Genomic DNA, 15,921 nt, shown 5'->3' with positions numbered 1-15,921 from the left:
GGAATTTCAGAAAAATATAACGGCGGAATAAAAAGAAATTGATTGGCTTATACTTATGCTTGTAAGCAAAAACATTGAATTTTAAACTTAATTTTGAATTTAATATACTGTTTTTATCATAGTTTATTTTATACTCCCTCAGTCCCAAAAAAAAGTCTAATTCTAGAGTGTGTCCAGATTCATCCCTAGAATTAGACTTTTTTTTTTTGAATGGAGGGAGTAGCATTTGCTTTTGAGTTGTTAAGGGTATGTATATGTAGTACTAAGTTTTACTTACAAATTTTATTTGCTAATAAACGTTTCGGATAGTTAATGTCTTTTCACGCACGATCACGGTGAAGTGAAGTGGCCTGCGAATGGAAGCACGAAACGGAAGGACAAGAGAGGGGGAAAACACAGACACAGACACACGAGATCCTCGGCGGCTGCTGATTGGAGCGCAAGGACAGATTCTTCTGAAACTGAAATGATAGGTGCCTGACACAAACATGCCATGCCCGAACAGCGCCTACCCCTAGTAGCAGCAGCTGCAGCGGTAGCACTAGCATCCAACGCGTACGGGCACGCCTCGGCTGCCACTGTTTGGAAGTTTCGCCTCGGCGACGGATCATCATCTCATATGGATGCGGCCCTGCTCTGCTCTGACAGCAGTGAAGGCTACTGATGATGAATGCACGCCGCACGCTGCGTCATGAGAATTGCGGGTGTTCGCGTTCGATTCGATCGATTCTCTCGTGAAGTCATGAGATGTCGCAGTGCAGGGCCCCCACATTTGTGTATACTACTACTCCCTCTATCCAAAAAAAACTCAACCTAACAATAAATCTGAACAAATATTTGTTCTAATAGAGGTCAAATCCTCTGATAAGTTAAGTTTTTTTTTTATGAAGGGAGTAATTCTGTTTAAAATGTACTATCATTTCAGACTCAGTGCTATTTCTGTAGATTATCCTGTGTATTTTACTACAGTGGAGATTATTCACTACGAGCTGACTTGTTCTTTCAGTCCTTCATGATCAATTCAGTTCAGACTTTAGTGGTAGTAGTCTTTTTCTTCTTTGTACTTATCGTTTAAAAATTGACGAGTCTTTGTTGATTGTTGATGGAGTAGGAAATGGTCGTCGGCATGTCCTCTTCTTAACTACTCCCTGAACGTCATTCAGTTGAGTACTATTATGCAGCATGTCGCACATGATAAATTAACAGGAAACAAGTGTAGCTCAAAGATATGAACAGAAGAAATCCGGTCCAGATGATAATGTAGCTATGACGGCTGAACCTGTATAAGACCAGATCTTTGGTGGCCCTTTTTCCGAGCTTCTGGATGAACTGTCAGCATTTTGATTAGTTTTAAAATGTCAGGTCATTTACAAACAACAGGAGGATCAAGAAACGATCGACAACTAGTTTACAACCACACCAACATGTAGGCATGAACATGGCTCTCTGTCTCTGCATTAACAAACAGTAGCTTCCTACTCAGATTAATCAGGAGAAGCATTGGATAAAAATCATGCTTAAGTGAGCCTTGCAGTAACGCCTATTGCAGTCGTAGTGCAAAACTCAGGTCAGCTTTAATTTAGTTGTAGTTGAGCCTTCGTCCCTGCATGGCTTGCTGGCTCGTGTCCGCGTCGTACGACGACCTCCCTACGCTGTGCTCAATCGCCATATCCTGGTGATTAATCAGATGAAGCAACAAAGATTCAATTGATGTTCTTGCTTGCAAGTTGCAACGAGATTTGCAGGAGATGGTGGATGGATTGATCTTACGGTTTGTCGATGAGGTTGATGCATGGAGGAGTTGCTGTTGTAGGGCGAGCTGTGCATGCTGCTCCGGCCGCCGCCGCTCATGGTGTTGCAGAGCTGCATGTTGTCCTCGCCGAGGGCGCGGAGGCGGTTGAGCTCCGGGAGCACGACGGTGGCGAGGTCGGGGCGGTCCTTCCGGCGGAGCTCGCAGCAGCGGATGGATATCTCGGCGAAGCAGCGCGCCTCGTCGACGGGCCAGTCGTGGACGGCCGGGTCGAGCATGTCGACGATGGTGCCGTGGTCGAGCGCGCGCGCGACGTGGTGGGTGAGCCCCATGGGCGGCTTCGCGGTGACGATCTGGAGCAGCATGACGCCGAGGGAGTAGACGTCCGACTTGACGCCGAGCATGCCCGTCTGCTGGTACTCCGGGTCGATGTAGCAGAAGGTCCCCGCCGCCGACGTCATGTGGCACTGCGTGACGCTGTCGGCGACGGAGGGCGGGACGAGGCGGGCGAGGCCGACGTCGCTGATCTTGCTGACGTAGTTGCGGTCGAGGAGGATGTTGCCCGGCTTGAGGTCGCGGTGGACGAGCGGCTCGGGCTTGGTCTGGTGGAGGAAGAGCAAGCCGGTGGCGATCTCGGCGGCGATGCGGAAGCGGTGCTGCCACGGGATGACCGGGCCGCCGCCGCGCCGGAACAGGCAGTCGTCGAGGCTGCCGTTGGCCATGTACTCGTAGACGAGGCAGCCGTACTCCGGGCACGCGCCGAGGAGGAGCACCATGTTGGGGTGGCGGATGCAGCTGAGCACCTCCACCTCCTGGTTGAACTGCGACCTCCCCTGGGCGGCGTCGGGGCGGAGCACCTTGATGGCCACCGGCGTGTGGTCCAGGTGGCCCTTGTACACCGGGCCATAGCCGCCCTCGCCGATCTTGCGGCCGTCGGCGAAGTGCTCGGTGGCGAGCTCGATCTCCTCGATGGTGTACTTGCGGTACCGGACCGCGCCGCGCGAGCCGCCGCCGCCCATGGACTTGAGACGCTCCTCGGTCTCCTTGAGCGCCTTCATCTCCGCGCTGATCCGCTTCTGCGCCTCCATCTCCGCCAGCCGCTGCGACGCCTCCGCCGCCTCGATGGCCGCCCTCGCCTTCGCCTTCTCCTGCTCGATCAGCGCCATGGCCGACTCCTCCGTCAGCCGCGTCTCGTGCGACCGCTGCTCCTCATCCGTCTTCCAGCGCTGCAGCTCCATCGCCTGCACGCATCATCAAACACTCGATCACATCAACTCTTCTCAACTTCCACAATCCAAACGTAACATGTCAATAACGTGGGAAACTATTCTAAATTCTTGATAGGAGATTCACTCATTGATTGCATATAACCCAAATGGTTATGAAAAAAATATGAGGAAAAAACAAAATAGATTAATATGTGATAAATCCATCCACAAATCAAATTTAACTGCAACGAAAAAACAAATTTAAATGTGGATACACATTAACTATATATAGTTTAATTAATTAATATATTTTTAATTTATAGAAGTTGAATTTTAACCTGCATGTTTGTAGAGTGACCTATCACATATAATCTATCTTTTAAATTTCTTTTCAACTTTTTTATAACCTTTTAAGGTGGTGTTTGGATCCAGTGACTAAACTACTTCAGTCCCTGTTATATCGGATGAATTTGGAGTATTAAACATAGGCATCTTATAAAACTAATTACATAAATGAGAGCTAATTCGCGTGACAAATTTTTTAAACCTAATTAATCTATAATTAGCGCATGTTTACTGTAGCATCACATAGGCTAATCATGGATTAATTAGGCTCAATAGATTCGTCTCACGAATTAATCCAAGGTTATAGAATGGGTTTTATTAATAATCTACGTTTAATATTTAAAATTAGTGTCTAAACATCCGATGTGATAGGACTAAAAAGTTTTTGTCCCATCTAAACAGGGTCTAAATGATATGCAAACAACAATAAAGTTGCGATGCTTATAATTTCTTGGTTGATCAATGGTTCATCGCTAACCTTCTGTTTAGCCGTGAGCGCCTCCTTGCACGCGGTGCTGTACATGTCCATGGTCTGCTTGAGCTCAAGCCGCAGCCGCTTCATCTCGGCCTCCATGTCCTCCTGGTATATGTACGTACGTGAGAGATCGATCACAACGATCGATCATGGCGACGAAATCTCATCTGATGCAAACAAAAATCTAGCCTGTACTAGCTAGCTAGCTTGCATTATTGTGTGTACCATGGGAAGGGAGGAAGCGAAGGAGGAGTTGCTGGACTGGGAGTCGCTGCCGAAGGAGTCGCCGCCCCACATGCTGGGCGGCCGCGTCGCCTCGAAGCTGTGGTGGTCGTGGGCGTCCGAACCGGACGACAGCCGCGGCGGGTACAGGTCCAAGCTCCGGCGAGGGCCGGAGCTGATGAAGGAGATGTCCGACGACTCCGGCATCGAGTAGTCCGGGAACGCCTTCCTCACCGACGTGTTCGCCCCCCTCGCGAACGGCGACCTGTCTCCACACAAATGCCACAAGCTTAGCTTCTTGTTTCTCATCCATTCTTCCCCCCTAGCTTAAGCTTACGGAAAGAGTTTTTCTACATCTAGGTGTCAGCACCCGTTATTTGTATACTGCTCAAATAGTTATAGAAACTAGCTTAAGCTTACGGAATGAGTTTTTCTACATCTAGGTGTCGGCACCCGTTATTTGCATACTACTCAAATAGTTATAGAAAAAAGATTTAAAAAATAATATCAATTAAGATGATATAATTTTATAGACAAACATACAAGACATCTAGACTAAGGCCCTCTTTGTTTAGGTTTATAAGCCAACTTATAAGTCGAAAAGTCTAAGCCTAAACAAACAAGCAGCTTTTTCATTTGGCTTTTTTGAAGCCATAAACCACTTTAACACTATTAAGCCAAAAGCTAGGTTGGAGAAGCTTTTTTGGTTTATGTGAGGTAGATGTATGACTCAACTACTAAACTTAGGACATTAAATCCACCGGCTTATAAATCATATAAGCCAATAAGCTGACTTAAAAGTCTAGGCCAATAAATCTAAGCCTAAACAAAAAGGGCCTAAATCAGATAGTAATATTATGTTCCTTAAAAAAAGATATATACTACATCCATTTCAGGTTATAAGACTTTCTAACATTGCCCCCCCCCCCCACACACATATATATTCATTAACATATATATGAATGTAAACAATGGTAGGAAATCTTATAATATAAAACATTATAAAACAGAGGAAGTAGTTAATATTACATGTACAATGCATATAAAATTTGTTATTTTTATTTCTTTATATGTAAATCAAATTTATATTTGCCAGTTTGTATAATGTTTTATATTCACAATCTATCTCGTCAAATTTTATAATTTTTTATATTATTATTTAAACCGCATGTATACACCTAGGTGTCGTGACGTCTAGGCATAGAAAATACTTTCCCCTCGACTTACATAATGAAGTTGTCCTGTATCTTCGGTGTCCCGGCGATGTCAGGTCTCGTCGTGGACGGAGGAGGCGGCGGCGTCCATTTCTGCGTGGACACGTTATCGGGCTTGGGGCCCTGGATCATTGTGCGGAGCGGCGAGACGGCCGGCGCCTGGCGGACGGCCTGCCGCACCGACGTCACCTTGCCGCCTTTGGAGACGACGTACACGGTGCTGAAGTCCGGCGCCGTCTTGGAGATGCTGCTCGAGATCTCCGCCTTGAATCTTTTCAAATGCCACAAACCAAATTCACCCCGGTTTCCTCGACAGCTGCTTTTTGAGAGTTGATCGATCGAGATGAGATGAGTAGACTGAATTGGTTGGTTGGTTACCTGACGAAGCCGCCCCTGGCGGTGGCGCCGACGACGAGCTTCTCGATGGCGGCGTGCGCGGCGAACTCGACGATCGCCTTGGACACGTCGTGGTCGTCCAGCACCACGTCCTTGCAGTGGATCTGCGAGCCCAGCCACGAGAAAAACCCCCATTAGTTATTGCACCACGCCGTGCTGCACCGTACGAGAATGGACGCGTCGCGTTACGTCTTTCCGCGTGCAGAAGCAGCGGAACGGGAGGAACAGGTCCTTCATCTGCGGGTCCGACGGCTGTTTGTACCCGGCCGCGTCCTCCACGCCACCTGCACACGCGCGCGTGCATCGTCAGAGAAAAACTTGAAATCCGACGAGAGATTTCAGCGGCGGGGGTCCGGGGGATGCAGTGGTTGCCTGAGGAGCCCTTGGTGTGGACGTGGACGAGCACGATGGTCTGGCCCTTGTGGGCGAGCGACTCCGTGGCGTACTTGAGGGCGTTCTGGCTGTTCTTGTCCTTGTCGATGCACACCGCCACCAGCGGGTACCCGCCGCCGCCGGGGTCGCCGCCGTCCTTGCCCATTGCCAGGGCTAACCGATTAACCAATTTAGTTCCCCCTTCCTCGTTGCTCTAGTGCTCGAAGCTTTTTGCTATCCTGTACTAGTTCCATGCCATTTTCCTTCCTGCGCACAGCTCTGCTACCAATGTCTTCAGAAAAACTCTGCTGGTTGATTGTTCATCCACTGAAAGATTGAAATGGGGAGGGAAGGCCATTGTTCATGATAGAGCATGGGGATCTCATTTAGACCTTTGCTCCTGTTCCTCTGACCTGTATTGACTATTAATAAACACGTCCTACTTGGAAACGAGTTTAAAACGCTTATCTTGTTCCTTGTCTTCTTTTACCTGCTGGGTTAACGGATGACCACCAATGCTTCCTCTCTCCTTTTTTGGTCTACACTACAAAACAGACAGCGATGGTATATATATACTGATGACAACAGATGTACAGATCATAGGATTATGTGTGTCGGTCTCAAATCATTGACAAGGGCACTCCTGCTTTATATTACCACTAAGCCAAAATTAACACAGAACCAGCAGGAGAATTGCATAAAGAGCATCTTTATTCAGAGAACTGCATATACAACCAGAGGCAGTCAAGTTTATAAAATTTATATGTACAAAAAATATTACACCGACATTTACACTATTAACAATCTAACAATTATCCTTACACAGTTACACTACAAGACAACAAATCAGAGGCACCCAGGCTCCGATAAATGATAACCTTACATCACGTGTGATCTAATGAACCAGGCATGTTGGTCCACGGGTGTCATCACCTAACTAGAGTGGTACAATGGAGTTAACCCACCGTATAAAAGGCTGTTATTTATCAATAATTCATCGAAATTTAGCTACACTAGAAAATTGTCTATCAAATGGTAGATTACGTCTTCGCCGTCTGAATTAACAGGATGGATCCTAACCTGCACCAAGCATCAGCTTACATCAAATGTTTAGAATTCTCTCTCTCTCTTAAGATATCATCAGATAAATCATGCGGGAAAATCCTCTCTCTTAAGATTGTGGAACCAAGAAGAAGAGAAATATAGTGAACCATGAAGGGCTATCTATCGACAACAGTATTTGTCCATAACTACTGAATGCACATAGAAGCTACTATAACATAGAAGGTCCTTACGCAAAACCCCAGCAGCCACATTGCCTTGCAGTTAATAGTTCAACTACCAATTACTGGTCAGTTATCAGTCTTAGATTATGTTTCACAAAAAGAATCTGCAGGAGTGCCGATTATATTATTCAGTAACTATTGGCAACAGAGGTGCGGGACTAGCAGAAGATACCTGGATATTGTGGTGGGCATTGTATCTTAGCCAGCTCTTATGAAAGCATACATCAACACGTTCCCAGGGAACTTGTGTAAGGCCATGGATCATCACTTCTGTAACAGTAGGAGTAAAGTCTCATTGCACAGCTAGCAGGAAACATAGAAACAAATTTAAGTTCGTGGGTTTGTTATAGATGCCTCTACTATTAACACCATTTTAGTTCGATGCGTCAATAAAGCTTATGTGCACTTTACACAGAGCAAGAGTCTCCTGAATTTAGAGAGCATCAAAACCAAGCTTGCCTATTGATATATATATGTTATAGTTATTCTTACCTTCCATGCTATCTGTAAGTGAAGCTTCTACAGATTCCTCTTGCTGATGATGCTCTGAATTTCCTTTGTCAACATGGATAATATGTGGATACTTTTTATCACTTGGTGTTAACTGCAACTGAGATGCATAAACAGGCCAGATTATTAATGTAGTGAGCATAAAAGCACAGCAACATTGTACTGCCTCCTAAATTGAAAAGGTTAAATGGTAATTTACTTTAGGTAATTCGTGCTGACGCCGAATTGATGATGTTCTCCAGCCAACTATATCTTTACCAACATGTTAAGGACACAAGCAACCAAAGTTGCCTTGAGTTCAAGAGAATACCAAAAAAGGAAAAAAAAAGTAAGTAAAGTGGGACATTGGTAGGATACGATCATATGTTACATTCGCATAGGCAACACGGCGCTTAAAAGAGCGCAACGCAGACCTGCACAAAGCAACAACATGTCAAGCATGGTACATGGAAATAGATATGTTATACATAAAAATATAGTAGATTGCACCAATTGCTGGATATGTACATGAATTTTCCATCATCACAGTCTTCAGCCATTCGTAGGAGAAGTGGGGGCTTCCCATCATCTGAGTCTGTAAGGAATAAATGTTTCCCTGTTCTCCCAACTATAAAATGTGCAGTTACTGCAGCAGTTCGCTCCAAAAGTGGAACACCAAAAAGGAAGGGAAGCTGTCAAGAACACAAATGAAAGAGTAGGATCAGGTTTATTCTATTTATTCATACTATTTTCTTATTGAATTCATACGTACAAAATCCCAAAAAAATTATCAAGGAAGGTTTAACGAAGTACTCCATGAGTTCAGAGCTGAATAAAAATCAACATGGGGTTCAGTTTACGGAATGTTTTCCTAGATCAATAGGCCATATGATATAAGTTTGGTGGTTACAAGGTTCTAAGGATTCAAATTGAGAATGCAAAAGCTAACAATCAGATGAGAGATAAACATGTCAAACACACAACAAACACATAATCTGGACAACTTACTTGTTTATTCCACCTTGATCCCAAGTGTGGAGTAGCAACTGCAATAAAATTTATTGGCTCCAAACCAGCTATTTTACCACCATCAGATGTTCTCAGTTCATTTGAGAAGTTTTCTTTATCAAGAGAAGCCTCTTCATTTATTGATGGATCATACAGTTTTCCAATTGCATATCTTGTAACTAAACCACCAAGTGAATGGGCAACAAAAGAGATCTTCTGCAGGTTACTTCTCCTCTGAACAACTTGTCGAACCTGAGTATTAAATATTAGTGCCATTAGGCACCCTTTGTATTAAACTGCAACTTCATATAAAGTGCGATGATAAAGTGTTCTACTGATTACAGTGACCATGAACTAGTAGATGTATAAACAGTTGGTACAATGAAGTTGGCTGTACGCCTGTACCTCTTCAGCTAACCTTTCTCCCATCAAGTCGACTCCATCATATGTTAACTTTGAATGGTTGCACTGACTGCCTGTTTCAAGAAATTTAGTTAGACACGGAAGGTGTATGTTTATGTAGGCTGATCAACTATTACTGCTTAGGACATAGCAAATCAACTGGGCAGTATGAGGTATAGACATGGGAGAACAGCAACTAAATCTGGAGTGCAGCTTTGCAAGTGAAGTTTGGCTGCATCAATGCACATCATGCTAATATGGTACTTGCTCCGCAAATTTCAGACTGTGATTGAAACAGCTAGTCTTACGAGGAATTTCAAACAAGCTACACCCCAGCTTAACGGAAACTTGAGAGGGATTTCACACTATCCACACCCTGGTTAAACAGAAGCTTTCTGTAATCTAAATTGCACAAAGTTCACATCTTCAGTGCACAACCAAATCACGATTTTTTTTCTAACTAGCTTGATGCCTGTTTGTGGAAATGCAATGCATTGCATTTGCACTTCCAGATTGAAGACATTTTGTAATGTGCAGGCAAAACCAATTCCACAAGACCCTCTAGATTAAACACTTACACGGGAGCAAAATTGAAAAGCAGTAACTTTTTTTTTTCAGATAATGGAAATGGTACAAATAAGCCAGTAACTAATCGAGTTGTATAAACTCACGATGCACGAAGACTTTCCCCGGCAGCCTCTTCACAAACTGCTCTGCAGCAAATTTCCAATCCGCCGAACTGCCCAAAGCACCAAATTATGCAATTAGCTAGTAATAGGAAAGCATAAAACAACACAATACTATGCCAAAAAAAAAGAGCAGTGCAATCGCACGCACACCTCCCGTACAGCCCGTTGACCATGACGACGAGGTGATCGGCCTCCTCATTCCCGGCCTCCTCCTCCTCGCGGTTCCCCGCGTCCCTCCCCTCGGCGCTCGCCTCCGCCTCCGAAGGCTGCGGCAGGGGAGGCGCCACGAAGCACCTCAGCCAGTTCGCCAGGTCCAGCTTCCCGCCCCCGGACCTCGTCCTCGCCTTGCGGCCAAGCAGCAACCCTAGGTCGAGGCGGAGCCCCTGCAGCGGCGGCGGCGGCGGCGGCCATCTCGAGATTCCGCGGCTGCGGCTGCGCCCCGGCCCCGGCGGCGAGCTCGGGGCCTGGCCCATCGCGGAGGCGGGCCGCCGGCCGCGGCCGCGGCGGCGAGGCGAGGCGGAGGTGGAGGCGGAGGCGGCGGCGAGGGAGCACGTGGCGGAGGAGGGGTTGAGTCTGGAAGACGCGGGCATTTCCGGTTGGCTGCGAGGTGTGTGTGGGGCCCACATCGACGGTTCCGAATCGCGGAGACCTTTTTTTTGGTGGAATGGACGGTGGTGATTGGATGGTGGATTCGCATCGAGCGGCTGGGATGCACTGGGGCGTACTGGGTGGTTGGCTTTCGCGGTCATTGAATTATTGCGTGGGCCGCTACGAGATATTGGGCTTGAGGTGTATTGGACTCTTGGGTTTGGTAGTAATGGGCTAAAGGCCCATCAGAGATTGATCCAGTCCAATTCACAAACGATTTTGCTAAATATTTGTCGAGTGATTTTTTTCATAGGATTTGACGTTTTTCTAGCCGCACGATGTTTTCCAAGATTTGCGCAAAAGCAGGGTCAGTTGAGTCCATGACCGAGTCAACCTGACTTTGTATTGATGGATTTCTGTACATCACGCATATCAGTAGCCATTTATTTCTTCGCTCTATTTCTTTCTTTCTTTTTCTAGTTACCAAAATTTACAATGCACTTTGTACTAAAATTACAATACACTTGTACTGAAAATACAGTGCACTTACATGTCATATCTACTACTTTTACAAATGTAATTTTAGTTATAAAGCACTGTAATTTAGTTATAAATGCAACATTTAACACTTCAAATATCTGCACGGTTTCTCAAGCAATGTATTTATACTAAAACGACAAATATTCTAGTTAACAAAATTTACAGTGCACTTGTACTAAAATTACAGTGTACTTACATGTCATATCTACTGTTTTTACAAATGTATTTTTAGTTATAAAACACTGTAATTTTAGTTATAAATGTAACATTTGTGTTAATCTTTACTGAATACTACTGTACTAACAAGCACAATCACAGGCTATCTGTACTTTTTTTTTTACCGTTGGATGCAGATATGAGGGGAGAAAAAATTTGGGTGATTTTTTCTTAAAAATTACACGACAGATGTCTAGACAGTCCCATTCACAAATGTTCTCTTTTTGTTATACCGTACTTCCTCCGTTTCACAATGTAAGACTTTCTAACATTGTCCACATTCATATAAATGCTAATGAATATATATATATATATATATATATATATATATATATATATATATATATATATATATATATATATATATATATATATATATATATATATATATATATATATATATATAATAGTGTCTAGATTTATTAGCATCTATATGAATGTATACAATGCTAGAAAATCTTACATTGTAAAACGGAGAGAGTAGTAATGTTTTCAACAATAGTACTTTTTTAAGAGAGAGATAGTAGGCACTGTTTGCAGCAAATCTCTACAATTATAGTATTCTCTCCATTCTAAAATACAGTAACTTAAGATCGTGTAGTACTAGGGTATGATCCTTTCAGTCATAGATTGTTATATTTTAGAACGGAGGTAATACTAATTTGTACATGTTTTATTTTCTCAAAACGATGAATATAGTATGAGTATGAAATCCAGCCCAATTTGCCACTGTTTTTGCTCATTGTTTAATGCTGCATCGATCAACAGCAGCAGGAAACGAACGAAACTTCGACGTATTCGCCGACTGATCTTTTCGATCTAAGATGTGGTCTAGCACGCATACCCACATGAAAGCATGTGTAGCCACTTCGTCGGTCGTCACAGTGCTTCTACTTACACAAAAACCCTGCCAAAAATGAATTTTGTAAGTGACACTGACACACTGGAAAACCGAAACAAATTGAAGCCAGAAAACTACCCTTCTCCAGCCGTTTACTTCAGGGTGCAAACTGCAAGTTAAATTCCATCCTAGGCAGGCATGATTTGACATCGTCACTTGCTCCATCGATTTCCCAAAGGTGTCAAACCGACCAATGGAAAAGACTCGAATAATATACAAACTGAGACAGTACTGAAAATTGCAAGTCAAACAAGAACCGGGACGTCCTGTCTCACGCGCGGCCTGCATGACGCCCTCAATGTACGTGCCCCATCACATGCAACGATTCTGCGTCGATCGATTAATTCTTCATGAACTCTGATTCGATCAGTAGATCTATGGTACTTCCAGTTGCAGATTAAATCTTAATTGTCAACGCTGTTTGTGCAATAATCTTCAGCTCGCATGCGTATATATAAACAACTGCAATGGTAAGGTAGCCTTTGAAGCCTGCAATTAACCAGTTAGCTAGCTAAGCTAGGAGCGACACTGGTCTTGAGCTAGCTAGTGTGGTCGGCCATGGAGTACAGCTCAAGGAGGGTCTCCTGCTGCGTCGCGCTGGCCGCCGTGCTGCTCCTGTCGTCGCGCACGCTCGGCGGCGCCGCCGGCGGCGCGCCGCGGCGGCTGCTGCAGATCAGCGAGGCGCAGCAGTTCGTGGTGCCGCAGACGCACCTCCGCGCGATCTACGGCCTGCACCCGCTCAAGTGGAGCAGCGACCTGGCGGACCTGGCGACGCGGTGGGCGGACCAGTACAAGGGCGACTGCGCGGCGGCGTCGGCGGCGTCGGCGGCGGGCGGCGTGAACGTGTTCCGCGGCTACGGCGGCGAGGCGTGGCAGCCGAGCGACGCGGTGGCGGCGTGGGCGGAGGAGGCGCAGCACTACGACTACGGCGCCAACGCGTGCGCGGCGGGCAAGGAGTGCGGCCACTACAAGCAGATGATGTGGCGCGACAGCACGCAGGTCGGCTGCGCCACCGTCACCTGCTCCTCCGGCGAGACGCTCATGGCGTGCCACTACGAGCCGCAGGGCAACATCATGGGGCAGAAGCCCTTCTGATCCACGGGCTAATCGTAATTAGGATCTACCCGGTCTTGATATGCTAGTTAATATGCTTTGCATTAATCTTGATACGTACTATAATTTATCTATGGTTATTAGTTGGGGCTGAATTAGATCGAAGATCGATGCTATGATTTTTGGTCGTGCGTTTTGTTTATGCCATAAGGATCAAACCTATCTCTTCGAATATCATCGATGTCATCAGCTCTTAGCTAGTTTTGTTCGATTTTTTCATTCTGCATGACGCCGCTTATGAGCTTATCCAGGTAATACTGGGCAAAATGAAAACATACATTACTCCTTCACTTCAAAAGCTGATCATCCAGATGTATCCGTTTTGCTCTGTGTCTTCATGCCTCACCGGTGTCCTATATAAGATCAGCCATACCAAAATTTAAATTTTAAAGTTTTTTCATTGAAGTTTATTTTAGCGTTAGTTTTTAAATCGCTAAAGACGTATCCACAAAACTTTTACTATAATTTTTTTTGGCCTAATTAACAGATGGAGGCTTCACTCGAGAAACGCAAATCGTTTCATTGGTCTGAGAGGCTGCGTATTCCTTCTATTGGGCCGGAAGCGCACGACTATGGCCCAAATCCCCTAAACCATTAGCCTTTTCACTGTTTTCACCTTCCGTCCTTCCCTCTAGTAAAAACAGTTCCGACAAAACAATGGCGCTCTAGTAAAAAGGTCATTAGATGTAACGAAATGTATAAGAACTTAACCACCAGTGAGTGTATTTACAGTGACAGTAACTCAGAAATGCAGATTGCACACACCTGATTCCTGAAACTTTTATTCAGCAGCTGTACATGCACATCTCATTCCATCATTTCCATCCAGGACAATCCTGACAAACTCTGTGGTATCCTAGTGTACTGCTCATTCAGTACGGCCTCTCGCCGACGACGTTACCCGGCGGGTAGTAGTTGCAGGTCATGAAGACGCCGCCGTCGTCGCAGGCGACGCGGGCGCAGCCGACGGAGGTGGTGCCGCGCCACACGATCTGGGTGTAGTGGCCGCACTCGCGCCCGGCCGCGCACGCGTTGGCGGCGTACGAGTAGTCGACGCCCTCGGCGGCCCAGTCCTTGACGGCGTCGCCGGGGCGCCACGCGCCGCCGGCCCCGCCCCAGAAGATGTTCTCCCCGAGCGCGAACTGCCCCTCCGGGAACGAGTGGCGCAGCGCGCAGTCGCCGCGCCGCTGCGCCGCCCACCACCGCGCGTACGACTCCAGCCGCGGCGACCACGCCAGCGGCAGCTCCCACCGCGCCAGCCGCACCAGGTTGTGGTAGTAGAGGAACTCCAGCGACTCCGCCCACGCGCCCAGCGCGCCGCACCCGGCGCACTTCGCCACGGACATGTCGTACACCGTCGCGTTGCTGTACCCGAGCGCCGCCGCTGCCGCCTCCTTCCCTCGGCGGCTGCCGTCGGCGAGCAGCGAGTGGACGAGAAGGGTGGAAACGAGCAGAGCCACGAGCAGCTTCATGGCTTCGATCTCCTATTGGTCGCTGTGTTTGCAACGAAATTGTGGTTTGGGATTGGAGGAAGCAGTTATATGCGGTGGCTGATAGTGTAGTGTTTGTCTCTGGCACCCGTGACCGTGGGTGGGAGCAACTGTAGTAGCCATATTGATGGTATTTTTGTCCACATTTTTGACATCTCGAGACATCGTTTCGATCATGGCTTGTTTGTTTATGCAAATGCGGGTTTGTTTTGGTTATCACAAAGGCCACCAAGACTTTCACGGATTTGATTCTGTGAAGAAACCTGAAAGAATCGTTGCTGACGAGAGATCGTCGAACATACGGTCCATGATTGATTGCTGTATATACTGCACTACAGATTTTTCAATAGTTCATCAAAATCTGTTGATGAAAGCTTGTTCTCCTCCTACCTTGTTACCTGTGAGCTCGCCCGTGACGATGAATGGCCGCTTCTAGATACTTCCGTGGTCACGCGCGAGCTTACAACAAGGTCCAGGGACTCCAGGCTTATGATGAATCGGTAGCACGGCCGGTCGGCCGGGCGGTTTGCCATAGATTGCTTCTGCGCGGCAGGCGGCACATGCATGTGGTGGCCGCAAGGCCCCGCAAACGGTGTAACCCACCACCGTTGTCACAGGAGGCCCGGCCGGCTTGTCGTGTACTGTGTACGTACGTGTCCGCGGACATTTCGGCCGCTTCTGAACTTGAGAGAAGTTGAGATCGATGCATGCAACGGCTGCCTCGTCGGCTTCTGAACCTGACCACTCTGGGTTTTCTCTTTTCTGTTTCTCCTTTCGCAAACTTGTGCTGATGCGAACGTACGTGCGGCCCGTGATTGTGAGCACGAAAGTACGCGTCATGCGTGCGGCGGGTTGGACCGTGACCGCGGCGGACGTTCAGCCCGTTCTAAAATGCTCGGCCCGTTTGACGATTTGACTGGCTGTTCGGTAGCCGGTTTCGGCTTTTGAGCCACCGCGCCCAGGCTCGTGCTTCATTTGACAGGCTGCGCTCTTTTTTCTGTCGTAGCTGCGAGAAAGATTGTTTCGTTTTCCGCGCGTAAGTTTCCCGAACTACTAAACGGTATATTTTTTAAAAAAATTTCTGTAGAAAAGTTGTTTTAAAAAAATCATATTAATCTATTTTTAAAGTTTTAAATAATTAATACTTAATTAATCATGTGCTAATGGCTCACCATGTTTTGCATATCTTCCCAATCTCCTTAATCCCCTTCTCCTCA

General features: G+C 46.4%; 4 protein-coding genes across 4 annotated transcripts; 1 reads left to right on the top strand and 3 right to left on the bottom strand.

Moving 5' to 3' along the window:
- Positions 1 to 1,318: 1,318 nt before the first annotated feature.
- LOC4330956 (U-box domain-containing protein 52) lies at positions 1,319 to 6,426 on the bottom strand. The gene is made up of 8 exons (XM_015771870.3): positions 5,983 to 6,426; positions 5,800 to 5,894; positions 5,593 to 5,714; positions 5,228 to 5,485; positions 4,004 to 4,265; positions 3,782 to 3,883; positions 1,771 to 2,991; positions 1,319 to 1,672 (listed from the first exon to the last, which is right to left on the bottom strand). Exons 1-8 carry the CDS (start codon positions 6,146 to 6,148, stop codon positions 1,580 to 1,582), a joined length of 2,319 nt encoding a protein of 772 aa, XP_015627356.1. The 5' UTR covers positions 6,149 to 6,426; the 3' UTR covers positions 1,319 to 1,579.
- Positions 6,427 to 6,675: 249 nt separating this feature from the next.
- Positions 6,676 to 10,480, bottom strand: LOC4330955 (putative lipase C4A8.10). The gene is made up of 10 exons (XM_015771872.3): positions 10,007 to 10,480; positions 9,839 to 9,906; positions 9,171 to 9,241; positions 8,766 to 9,017; positions 8,286 to 8,449; positions 8,136 to 8,191; positions 7,978 to 8,030; positions 7,761 to 7,878; positions 7,441 to 7,538; positions 6,676 to 7,062 (listed from the first exon to the last, which is right to left on the bottom strand). The coding sequence occupies exons 1-10, from the start codon at positions 10,444 to 10,446 to the stop codon at positions 6,991 to 6,993; spliced, it is 1,392 nt and encodes a 463-aa protein (XP_015627358.1). The 5' UTR covers positions 10,447 to 10,480; the 3' UTR covers positions 6,676 to 6,990.
- A 2,086-nt stretch (positions 10,481 to 12,566) lies between these two features.
- On the top strand, positions 12,567 to 13,415 carry LOC4330954 (pathogenesis-related protein PRB1-3). Its single transcript, XM_015771874.3, has one exon. The coding sequence runs from the start codon at positions 12,660 to 12,662 to the stop codon at positions 13,194 to 13,196; it is 537 nt and encodes a 178-aa protein (XP_015627360.1). The 5' UTR covers positions 12,567 to 12,659; the 3' UTR covers positions 13,197 to 13,415.
- Positions 13,416 to 13,946: 531 nt separating this feature from the next.
- LOC4330953 (pathogenesis-related protein PRB1-3) lies at positions 13,947 to 15,486 on the bottom strand. The gene has a single exon (XM_015771873.3). It carries the CDS (start codon positions 14,684 to 14,686, stop codon positions 14,087 to 14,089), a length of 600 nt encoding a protein of 199 aa, XP_015627359.1. The 5' UTR covers positions 14,687 to 15,486; the 3' UTR covers positions 13,947 to 14,086.
- Between the last annotated feature and the right edge of the window lie 435 nt (positions 15,487 to 15,921).

Source organism: Oryza sativa, chromosome 2, assembly GCF_034140825.1.
Source record: "Oryza sativa Japonica Group chromosome 2, ASM3414082v1".
Lineage (NCBI taxonomy): Eukaryota > Viridiplantae > Streptophyta > Magnoliopsida > Poales > Poaceae > Oryza > Oryza sativa.
The sequence above is the reverse complement of the archived record's forward strand: the minus strand, read 5'-3'. Positions and strand labels throughout refer to the sequence as shown.